Here is a 12,038-nt window from a genome sequence, read left to right as displayed (position 1 = left end):
ACCTGAAAGAAATGCACTCACAGGAGGACATCTTGTGGCACTTTGGATGGGAGATAGGACGGTTTTGGTATGCAATGCACTCTATCAATTGTAAGATTAGCCAAGGTGAGAGTAGGGATGACTGCATTGAAAATACTATGAACGTAATGAGGTAGCTGTTGCATCTGAACTGATTCAGGTATCCCTTCTATTTTTAAGTATTTACGGTGGGACTTGTCTTCCAGGTATGCTATTTTAGCTTAAAGTGAGGATAGTGAAGCATGGGAATCGATCAAAACATTGAAGAAGTTGTTGACATCGCACATCTTGTCTTCTATGTGTCCAATTCTCTCTCCTAGTTCCTGAATATCAGCATTATACTTGTGAAGGTATTACTTCATATTGGAATGTAAGGAAGCACGCAATGACAGCCGCATGTGCTGTCTGATACTGGTTGTCCGGTCATTGGAAATGCTTCAATGGGATAAGGCCTTGATGGGTGTGGTGCATGTGTGTGCTTTAACACACTCCCCTCCATCAGGGGGTCATCAACAAGGTTGTCCATGCTGGGCCTCAACTTTACTGGGCTACAGGTGGACGGGCTGGATTGGCCAGAATGGGAATGGTCTCTTAATTTGCCCATGATGTGTTCTTCTCAGGCTGCACTGCCGAATGTGGCACAAGAGGTCCAGGAGTGGCTGCCAGTGTTTCGTCTCTGCCACCATTTTGTTGTGGTGTCGGGCGCAAGATGTGGAAAAAATCAGAGAGCTTCTGCAGTGGTGGAACCAGTTAGTGGTGGCATTTCCGCATATCGCCAGATCGGGCAGGAGCCCGGTCTGCCTCCTGAGCAGGGCAGGAAGAAGCCTAAGGACTGCCGTAGATGTGGAGATATCCGAGAGCCAAACAGAGCTCCTGATTGAAGCGGCCATCTTGATGAGCGGTCGCCACGCCCCCAAAACAAACTTTTTTTGAACTACATTTGTCAGGGCATGGAATGCTCTGATAATAATTTTTTTACATATATTTGTACATGCATTCATTTAAAAATCTACTAGTGCATGGTCAGCTTTACTGCATGTGTCTAAGATTTTACTGTAGATGGAAAGAATGCAGAGAAGGAAATAAAGGGCAGGAGATAAGGCAAGCCTATAATTCTAAATATGAACAGAATTAGGAAAAAAAATAAGTATAATTAACTCCATTACATTGTATACTTCTACTGTTAAAGAAAAATTATGCTAGACTGCCACCTATCCAACTTATCATCTGTATCATTTATCCGTCTGCTGCAGTGTTCTTTCAGTATTCTTTTCAATGCACTGTATATTTTCCCTTGATAATTTATGTCCTTTCCAAAGCTTGTTTGTAACACATTTCCATTTTTTATTGGCAGCTGTTTCTAAATGTTTTACCCCAAGACAGAAGCCAATGGATAACTAAAACGGAGGAGTTAAGAACAGGGTATAAAAAGATTAAGGAAATAGTAAGTGATATTTCTGCTATTATTAAGTGCTGAGTTAAAACATTGTTTTTTTTTCTGGGATATATGGATGACGTCCTGTTTTGTCCTTTTTTAGCATATAACAAATCCTCGAAAAGCTGGCCAGCAGGACTTAATGATAAACAACCCACTGTCTCAGGATGAGGGGGTAAGTGATTTGTTGTCTTTTAAATTTAAAGTAGAATTCCAAATAACTTAGAAAAAGAGGGGCACAAAACATCTAAATACAAAGGACACAGTTTTCTACAAACCTGGCATCACAGATCATGCAGAATTCATGCTCAAAAGTATGTGTGAACCCAAACCTTGTAAAACATTTGTGAATCACCATTTTTCTAGGTAAATATATTTCTGAAGTTGCCATTGACATTAAATTTTCACCACATGTTGGTAACAACCCATGCTATCCATACATACAAGGAAACCTAAACAAATATGAAATTAAGTTAGGTCTAATAAAATGGAATGACACAGGGAAAAAGTGTTGAGCACGCTAACTAAAACTGAAATGTACAAAATTCTTTGTTGGTAATGATAGCTTCTCCTGTATGGAGAAACTAGTCGCATTCATTGCTCAAGTGTGAATTTGGCTCATTCTTCCACACAAACAGTCTTCCATTCTTGAAGGTTCAGTGGGCCTAGATTTTTTATTGGATTCAAGTCAGGTGACTGGCTGGGCCATTCTAGCAGCTTTATTTTCTTTCTTTGAAACCACTTGGCTTTGTTTCTGGGATCATTGTCTAGCCGAAATGTCCACCTTTTTTATCTTCATCGTCCTGGTAGATGGCAGCAGATGTTTGTCAAGAATGTCTTGGTACATTTTTCCATTCATCCTTCCTTCCACGATATGAAGTTTGCTGGTACCGTATGCTGAAAAATAGCCCCACACCATGATGTTCCCACCTCCAGACATTACTGTTGGTATGGTGTTTCTGGGGTGATGTGCAGTGTCATTTGACCTCCAAACATGTATAATATAGCATCCCAAGAGCTCAATTTTGGTCTTTTCTGACCTATATTCTCCTAGTATTTCACAGGCTTGTCTAAATGTTGGGCAGCAAACTTTAAATTAGCTTCAACATGCTTTTTCTTAAGCAATGGAGTCTTACGTGGTGAGTGTGCATACAGGCTATGGTGGTTGAGTGCATTACTTATTGTTTTCTTTGAAACAATTGACCCTGCTAATTCCAGGTCTTTCTGAAGCTTTCCACAAGTGGTCCTCGGCTCTTGGACAATTCTTCTGATATTTTTTTTTAACTCCTCAGAAATCTTGCGAGGAGCACCTTGTCGTGACCGGTTTACGGTTAAATAAGGTTTTTTACACTTCCGGATTATGGCCCCAACAGTGCTCACTGAAACATTCAGAAGTTTATAAATCCTGCTGTAACCAATGCTATGAGTATGTTTTGCAACAATAGGGTTGTAAGGGACTTGAGAGAGCTCTTTGTTTTTACCCATCATGAGATGTTTTATGTGTGACACCTTGGTAATGAGACACCTTTTTATAGGTCATCAGTTGAGACTGAACCAGCTGATATTAATTTGCATTGACAAGGGGCAGGATTGCTTTCTAATTACTGATTGATTTCAGCTGGTGTTCTAGCTTTCCACGCCTTTTTGCACCTCTTTCTTCACGTGTTCAATACTTGTTCCCTGTGTCATTCCATTTTATTACACATAACTTAATTTCTAAACGTATTTGTTTTGGTTTCTTTGTATGTATGGATTGCATGGGTTGTTACCAACATGTGGTGAACATTTAATGACAAAAGCACCGATAGAAATATATTTACCTAGAAAAATGGTGTCTTTTCAATACTTATTTTACCTGCTATTAATATCGACACTATATTACCAAAAGTATTGGGGTGCCGGCCTTTAAACGCACATGAACTTTAATGGCATCCCAGTCTTAGTTTGTAGGATTCAATATTGAGTTGGCCCACCCTTTGCAGCTATAACAGCTTCAGCTCTTCTAGGAAGGCTGTCCACAAGGTTTAGGAGTGTGTCTTTGGGAATGTTTGACCATTCTTTCAAAAGCGCATTTGTGAGGTCAGACACACATGCTGAACGAGTAGGCCTGGCTCGCAATCACCGCTCAAATTTACCGCAAAGGTGTTCTGTCGGGCTGAGGTCAGGACTCTGTGCAGGCCAGTCAATTTCCTCCCCCCCAAACTTGCTCATCCAATATGGACCTTTCTTTGTGCACTGGTGCACAGTCAAGTTGGAACATGAAGGAGCAATCCCCAAACTGTCCTGACCTCAACCCGATAGAACACCTTTGGGATTAATTAGAGTGGAGACTGCAAGCCAGGTCTTCTCGTCCACATCAGTGTCTGACCTCACAAATGTGCATCTTCTCCTAAACCTTGTGGACAGCCTTCCCAGAAGAGTTGAAGCTGTTATAGCTGCAAATGGTGGGCCATTTCAATATTGAACCCTACAGACTAAGACTGGGATGCCATTAAATACATGTGCGTGTATAGGCAGGTGTCCCAATACGTTTGGTAATATAGTGTGTATATATATATATATATATATATATATATATTTTTTTTTTAATAGGTGTTCACAAAAACTCTGTTCTTAGCTGCGTAAGGTTCTTGGAGAAGTGCAGGCAGAGAAACAGCAGTACACTGATCTTCCCAGTGAATAGCTGTCCATGGGGTACATGTCAGCACAAGTCAAGGAATTGAAGGACAGGCAGGCTGTTATCCCAGCACAGCCAGAAAACTGACCATGTTGGGAATTATGTGCTCTCATGCCTAAAGTGGTCAGTTTGAAGATACATTTAGCACATGTACATAGTACAACATACACATATCAGAAATATGAAATGCTGGGGTAATATATTTTTTAAAGATTTGATGAAAATTTCCACTGCAGTGTAAACACTCTAGGTAGTGGGCAGTGTAATGGCCTAGTGGTTAGCATGTTTTCCTTGCAGCGCTCAGTATCAATCCTGGCCAGGATACTATCTGCAAGAAGTTTGCATTCTCTTTTTATGCTGTGCATTGTTAATCTACAGTGTTGTATCTTATAAACATTAATAGCCAGTTATGTTTTAGAAACACATCCGACCCTTTTAGGGAATTGTGGCTAGAGCCTGCTTAACCCACATTTGCACAACTCTTACTGTAAAGAACCCTTTCATTAATTTAGAAAGGTTATTAGTTAAACACTTACTACAGCCAAGAATAAAGAAGAAGCATCAGAACTTTAGCATGTGTTCTGCTGTAATACATTTAAGGGTGTTTAGATGGGGGTCACTGATGCCAGGTTTCTCCTCCACTTTATCTAAAGCATCCAAATAGGTAGGAGGTGCAGTAAGCATCACTGTTGAAATACTGTAGCTGAATGTCAAAGTTGAAAAGACACCTTTCCAAAGCCAGTGTTTTCCCCTGGTAAGGCTCTCCCTGGGTACTGCTACCAATGAAATGTCATAACAATGTCCATTGGCAGTTAAATTTAATAGCCATTTTAAGACAAATAAAATCCAACTTTCTATGAGAGCTATAGAGCAAGTCCGATGATGACCAGAATATTTCATGAGTGCTATTTTTCCAATACCCTCACAGTTTTAGAAAAAGAAATGAGCAAGAAGCATCCCTAGCAATCAATCAGTGTTTTTTTTGCAATGTGAGCACATAAAATGAGAAATGTGGTTGATGTACGGTAGGTCACTGCATTTTGAACCTCCCATTTCGCAGTGCCTTAGTACATAAGCTCACAGTTCCAACGCAGTAAATTCAATCTTCCCAGATGACACTTGTATAATAAATTGCACTTTTAAGTCATTTACACTGTATGCAATTCATATTTCCAGAGCCTCTGGAATAAGTTTTTTCAAGATAAAGAACTACGAGCAATGGTGGAACAAGATGTTAGAAGAACGTAAGTATCAAATTACTGTTTTTTTTTTTTTGTAGCATTAGTTTTGATTACTTACTGCAATCCTTATTTGCAAAATGCATATTTTCAGATCTCTCAGTGAAAATGCCATTTGAACTGATATAGGTTTTTGCATAACAGAGTATGTATGCTAGTGGTCGAACTTCACCCTAGATTTACTTTATGAACCTCACACTCACACTTAGTCACGTATTCATGCACTGGGTCGATGAGCGGTGTTCCTTCCATTCTCTGTCAGCAGGGAAGCTAGTGCATGTGACAGTCGGCACCGATGGCCGCTGGCCACTCGCGATCTCCCACCGCTGACAGAGAAGGACGGACGGCTGATGTAAACACAGCCATCTGTACTTCTCCCTGAAGTGATCACAGATGTCATGTGATTCTGATATATAGGATCACATGTCTCTGTGATGACTTCACAAGTCACGCCCCCCACAGTTAGAACCACACCCCTAGGGTCACATTTAACCCCTTGATCACCAGTACTGTTAACCCCTTCCCTGCCAGTGTCATTTTTACAGTAACAGTGCATATTTTTAGCACTGATTACTGTAGTAATGTCACTGGTCCCCCCAAAAGTGTTAAAAAGGTCAGTCAGGGGTCCGATCTGCCCGCCGCAATGTCGCCGTCCCGCAAAAAAAACGCAGATCGCTGCCATTACTAGTAAAAAAAAAAAAAACACAATAAAAATGACATAAATCTTTCCCGTAGTTAGTAAATGCAATAACAAATCAAAATACGCTTATTGCAATTTTTTTTATTTTTTACCAAAAATATGTAGCAGAAAACAAATTGGCCTAAAATGTTAAAAAATTTAGATTTTTTACATTTTTTTTTTAGAGAATTTCATATAAAAGAGTGTGAAAAAAAAAAATATATATATATTTTTTTTTTTTTTTTCAAAATTGTCGCTCTTTTCTTGTTTATAGCTCAAAAAATAAAAATTGCACAGGTGATCAAATACCACCAAAAGAAAGCTCTGTTTGTAGGAAAAAAAGGACGTCAATTTCGTCTGGGTACAGCGTCGCACGACCGTGCAATTGTCCGTTAAAATCACGCAGTGCCGAATCGCAAAATAGGACCTGGTCATTGAGCAGCCAAATCCTCCGGTCTGAAAGTGGTTAAAATAAAGCAGATTGTAAAATTTTGGGATTAGTTATAGTATAGTTATAAAAGAAAAACAGGGCCTCTTCTCCCTTTTTTTTATACAGGCTTTGACAAACCAAAGGGGAACTCCGTTATTAATAGAGTGAAGATGTTTTTGCACCCCTGCCAGGTTTTTAATGTTGTTAATGTCTCTGTTTGGGAGATTCACCCTTCCTGTTTTCCTGGTTTCCTTCTTCTTCACTGGGACAAAAAATTATGGATAATTCAAAATGTTCTGATTGTCACAGGAACAAGATGTGATGGGAAATCTTCCAATGGACACACCTGTTCCATGAAGCAATTCCTAAAAGAGATTTCCTATCACTTCCTGTTATGTCTCCAGAGCAGGAAGTGTATGAAATCTCTACAATGGGAAACAGACAGCAGGAAGACCAAGGATCTGTCCATTCCCTATTCTATTCAAAATAAATTGAACGTTTTTAAGTATTTGTAAGGCCTCGCGCTCATGCTCATAGGGCATTTTGCAAACTCTCCTAGCAGTCTTTCCTCCTGGCAGCAGCGTGTTGGTAGAAAAAAAGCCTGATGCTTGGAAAAGTGTCTAAAGCCCCTACAAGCTTTTAGGCACATTTACAGGCATCAAGAACTTGGATGTTAATTCATTTAATTAGCCAGAATAATAATTTATTGGCCAGAATAATAATTTATTCTGGCCATTGAAATGCATTACCGCTCAAGTGTTAAACGCATTCAGCATTAAGACACTTTTAGACACGTTTATCAGTGTCCAGGGTTTTTTTCTTCCAAAACTCTTGCACTCATGGACACACTGGCAGTGGTGTTTTATTTTTGCATCTAAAAGCCCCTGCCACTAAATGCTGCTAAAAGCATGGACCCAGACTAACATGGTGGGGAGTTTAGAGGCAGGAAAAACGCCTGGCGTCCCAAAGAGCAGCTGCAAAAACATCCAGTGTGCAGGAGGCCTTCATTTATTATTATTTTTTTAAATAACAAACATCGTATAGAATGCAATAGAATTACACAGAGCGGCCCTGAACCCCCACTTTTCGGGTCCCCGGCTGGAGCTCCTGGCTCCTCCCCTCCGCCCAGTGCCCCCATAGAAAGCTACTTTCTATGGTAGCGCCCTTGCTGGCTGCATCTAATGACACAGACAGGGGGACTCGGCCTCATTTCCTGCTCCCTGGTAACCTGCGTTGACAACAACAGGATCCTGGTGCCTCAGCAAAACCAGTGAGACCAAGAAATGAGGGGAAAGAAGAGCTGCAGACAGGCACATCGAATGAGGGCTCAGGTAAGTAAAGGGGGGGGGGGGATACTGATGCCTAAACACTTTGTACCTTAATGCAAAGAATGCATTAAAGTGATTGTAAAGGCAGAAGGTTTTTTATCTATTCTATGCTGAGAAGCCGCTCGGCTGTCATTACAAGGAGCGGGAGGGGACGTGTAAACCCCCCCCCCCTTCCGCCGTCTTCGGCGGCTCAGCCGGGTCTCCCGTTCCACTGGGAGACCCAGGCAATCAGCCTGCACGGCCACCGAAGACCTCGATCAAAGCTGCATTCGGCTCTGATCGGGTCTCCATGCAAAAACCCGGAAGTGATGTCATGACATCACTTCCGAGTACTGCCGCCAGTTAAAAAAAATGACAGCATTCAAAACAGCCAAACTTAGCGTTTTGAATGCTTTAAGTGCAGAGGATGGGATTTGAGGTCTTTTAGACCCCCAGATCCCTCCGCAAGAGTACCTGTCAACTAAAAAAAATAAAAAAAAACATGTTTTTAAATGTACAAAAATATCGGCCAATATTGGCCGATACCGATACGTGATGACCAAAATATCGGTAACAGTATTGGCAATGAAAAAACTATATTGGTCGATCAGTAGCAAGTACACACTATATAGCTTTGTTAATATTTCATTTCTGAAGTTTACAACCACTTTAAATCCTCCTCTGTAAAAAACAGAACACCTTCTCCTTATGTCATGGAAATAAGTAGAGGGGAAGGTGTTGTAGTCCAAATCATAAGCAAGTAGTCTTGGGCAATCATCTTACATTATGGTAAGTAAGCATTTTACCCTAGGACAGGAAGTGAAAAATTAAAACTACTACAGCTACCACATCTACACATACAACATATTACATTTTTGTACTTGGGTTTATATATGCTTTGATTTACAGTTATATCATTTTTATGTACATCAGTCCTAATTTAAAACCCATCTTACAGGTTTCCAGAAATTCCGTTCTTTCAGCAGGAGAATGTGAGAAAGATCCTTACTGATGTACTTTTCTGCTATGCCAGAGAAAATGAACATTTGCTTTATAAGCAGGTAAGATAAATAATATTCGTATACAATACAATACAGCGCCTTATTGATTATTGCTGCACTGTATGCTACATTTAATAGGAAACATCTTGTTTCTTTAATGTGGTCAATAGAAATCAATAAGGAAAATAATCACTTGCATTTTCAATCCTCTTGCTTTTATTTTCTTAACCACTTCTATTCCACTGGACGTCATATGATGTCCTGGGCTTTGAGTGGGGATATCTAAATGATGCCTGCAGCCAGTGATTCTCTTCACCATAAGAACAATCATAGCGGCTGATCAATCGCTTGATTGTTCTTACAGGCAGTGGAAGGGGACGCCCTCCTTTCCACAGCCCTCCGGTGCTTCTACCGGCTCACCCGTGCGACCAGCGACCCGGAGAAGGAATCCGCCGGCAGCGGAAGTGCACCATAGAGAATGACTCGGGCGCAACGTTATGATGTCACGCCTGGCCTGGCAGTTGTAAATACTGCCGTGATCTCGGCTGGATAGCTGGGTCGTTTTTATTTTTTGATTTCAGGCTTTCCAGCTTGTAGGAGAGATCTGAGGTCTTACTGACCCCAGATCTCTCCACAAAGAGGAAAGAGGACCTGTCATGCACTATCTATTCCTATTACAAGGGATGTTTGCATTCCTTATAATAGGAATAAAAGTGATAGAAAAAAAACAAAAAATTAAATGGAAAGTATAAAAATAAAATAAACAATAAAAAAAAAATATGCTCACACGCAATGCATACGTACATTGCAAATAAAATTAAAAAATTTCCGCGCTAGTATGATAAGTGAAAAAATGATAGATATCAGCAGCCAACACAAAATCAACCAACAGTGACTCAAAATATCAATAAAACATAAAAGTGTAGCGCTAAAAATATTAATAATAACAGAAATGATAAATAGTGTCCAAATGAATGAAAACTAATAATCACAATAATGTGTATAAAAGAAAAAAGTGTCCAAATGAATGGATCCCAAAGAAACTGATGTGAAGTGAAATCATAAATCCGCATGCACAATATTCCAAGGGGGATTCTTCCCGTGACACCAAGGGTATGTGAAGGAAGGGAACACCTCTGTGATGGGATATGATAAGCAGCTTACCAGATTTCCATGGCTGCTCACCTTAATGAGTCAGCCTCTCCCAGCTATTAATCAAAACCACTGAAGATCAGATGTAACGTGGATACTTTTTCAATTCAAATGGACCGCCTCTCAAGATGCGTGAAAGGATCAATGTAGGATTGGCACTCCTCAGTATTTTTCATACATCATAAATGAATATGTAAAAAAAGAAAGCGAAGCCCATAGCGTAATCCCGTTTAAAAATAATAATCTTGTTTATTAAAAATGGTACTCACAATGTATCATGAATGGACAGGCATATCTGGTGGCTAAACAAGGGATGAAGGTGCGGCGTCCCGCGAACAGTCCCAGGTAGCAAATGGTGAAGGCCGGCGAAATTCCAGGGGGCGTGTGGACGTTGGGTCTGGAGTCGCCAACGTTTCGTCTCAATAGACTTTGTCTGGGCGTACATTGCGCCCACATACGTAAACGGCGTTCAGTCCACACATGTGAGGTATCGCCATGAATGTAAGAGCGCGAGCAACAATTCTAGCCCAAGACCTTCTCTGTAAGTCTAAATTGGTAACCTGTAAAAATTTTAAAGCGTTGCCTATGGAGGTTTTTAAGTACTGGAGTTTAGCGCCATTCCACGAGTGTGCGCAATTTTAAAGCGTGACATGTTAGGTATCTATATACTCAGCGTAACATCATCATTCACATTATACAAAAAAATTGTTTTTTTTTTTTTTTTTTTTTTAATTCATGAAACTGTTTTTTTCCCCCCAAAAAAATGCGTTTCAAAAATTGATGCGCAAATACAGTGTGACATAAAAAGTTGCAATGATCGCCATTTTATTCCCAAGGGCACAGGTGTTCATTCAAGGCCCACGGGCCGAATCTGGCCCACCAGGCCATTTCATGTGGCCTCGCACCCAGGGCTTTCTGGCACCCTGTGGTGAGTGGCTGGCTGTCTTGCACCCTGTGGTGGGTGGGTGGGTGGCTGGCACAGAGGCTGTGGGTGGCTGGCTGGTACAAGGCCTGTGGGTGGCTGGCTGGTACAGTGCCTGTGGATGGCTGGCTGGCTGGTACAGGGCCTGTGGGTGGCTGGCTGGTACAGGGCCTGTGGATGTGGGTGGCTCGCTGGCACCAGGCTGCTGTGGGTGGGTGTATGGCTGTGATACACTCCCCCGAGTCCAGTCCCGACTCCAGACGAGACTGTCCAAGGCGTGGGAGGCGGCCTAAGAAGGCAGAATTACGTCACAAAAATATTGGCCAGTTCCGGGGCCGATACCGATATATCAGGGAAAGTGCGTATCGACCTTGCCAAAAATCGGTCTATCCCTACCCTGCATGTACTCACGGTGGGGCACAGCAGTTCTGACCAATCATCTCCCTGCAAGTGAGAGAGACACGTAGCCACCAACACTGCCAGGAAGTACTAGAGCCAGGCAGACGAGATGAGAGAAAGATTTTTGGGGGGTGGAGGGGCACTCTACTTCGCTCACTCCTGAACTCGGCATGCTGCGTACTTCTAATCTGTGCACTCTGTACATAGCGCACCCATAAACACTGCATACTGTATGTCATACACTCCTCAACCCTGCGCACTCGTGAACTCTACACTCTGTACTAGGGATCGACCTATATCAGTTTGCCGATACTGATATTTTGGCCATTGCATATCGGTATCTGCCGATATGGGCCAATATTTTGAACATTTCAAGTTTTGCAGAATAAACACAATTTTCTACACAAATCTGTTACTGAACATGTTAATGTTTGTTAATTAGCATTTTTAACAATAAGGGCTCGTTCTTCACAATTTAACTGCATGAAAACTGATAGGAAAACCGCACTTGCAGGGGACATCAGTTTCACATCATCTGATTGTGAATGATGCAAAAACTGCTGCAGTAGTGCACTCACTCACTTCAATCATTTTAAATCACTACTGCAGTGCAGTCAGTGCAAAACTGCTAGAAAAAGAGCTAGACAAACAGCTAGACAGTGGATTGGAGTCAGTGGACTACCGCTGCAGTAGTGCACTCACTGCAATGATTTTAAATCACTACTGCAGTCAGTGCACATTAAACTGCTAGAAAAAAAAGCTAGACAACAACAAACAGCT

At 41.3% G+C, this 12,038-nt stretch overlaps 1 protein-coding gene across 1 annotated transcript in view; it reads left to right on the top strand.

Moving 5' to 3' along the window:
• TBC1D5 (TBC1 domain family member 5) overlaps positions 1-12,038 on the top strand; it is a 513,309-nt gene that overhangs the window by 181,640 nt on the left and 319,631 nt on the right. The window contains exons 4-7 of the mRNA XM_082257835.1: positions 1,373-1,462; positions 1,557-1,628; positions 5,307-5,374; positions 8,743-8,845. Of these exons, the coding sequence (XP_082113961.1) occupies positions 1,373-1,462; positions 1,557-1,628; positions 5,307-5,374; positions 8,743-8,845 (333 nt within the window). The remainder of the gene's footprint in view (positions 1-1,372; positions 1,463-1,556; positions 1,629-5,306; positions 5,375-8,742; positions 8,846-12,038) is intronic.

The sequence above is a fragment of the Pelophylax lessonae genome (assembly GCF_965119305.1).
Source record: "Pelophylax lessonae genome assembly, chromosome: 5".
Taxonomy (NCBI): Eukaryota; Metazoa; Chordata; class Amphibia; order Anura; family Ranidae; genus Pelophylax; species Pelophylax lessonae.
Note: the sequence above shows the minus strand (reverse complement) of the source record. Positions and strands in the feature narration are given on the sequence as shown.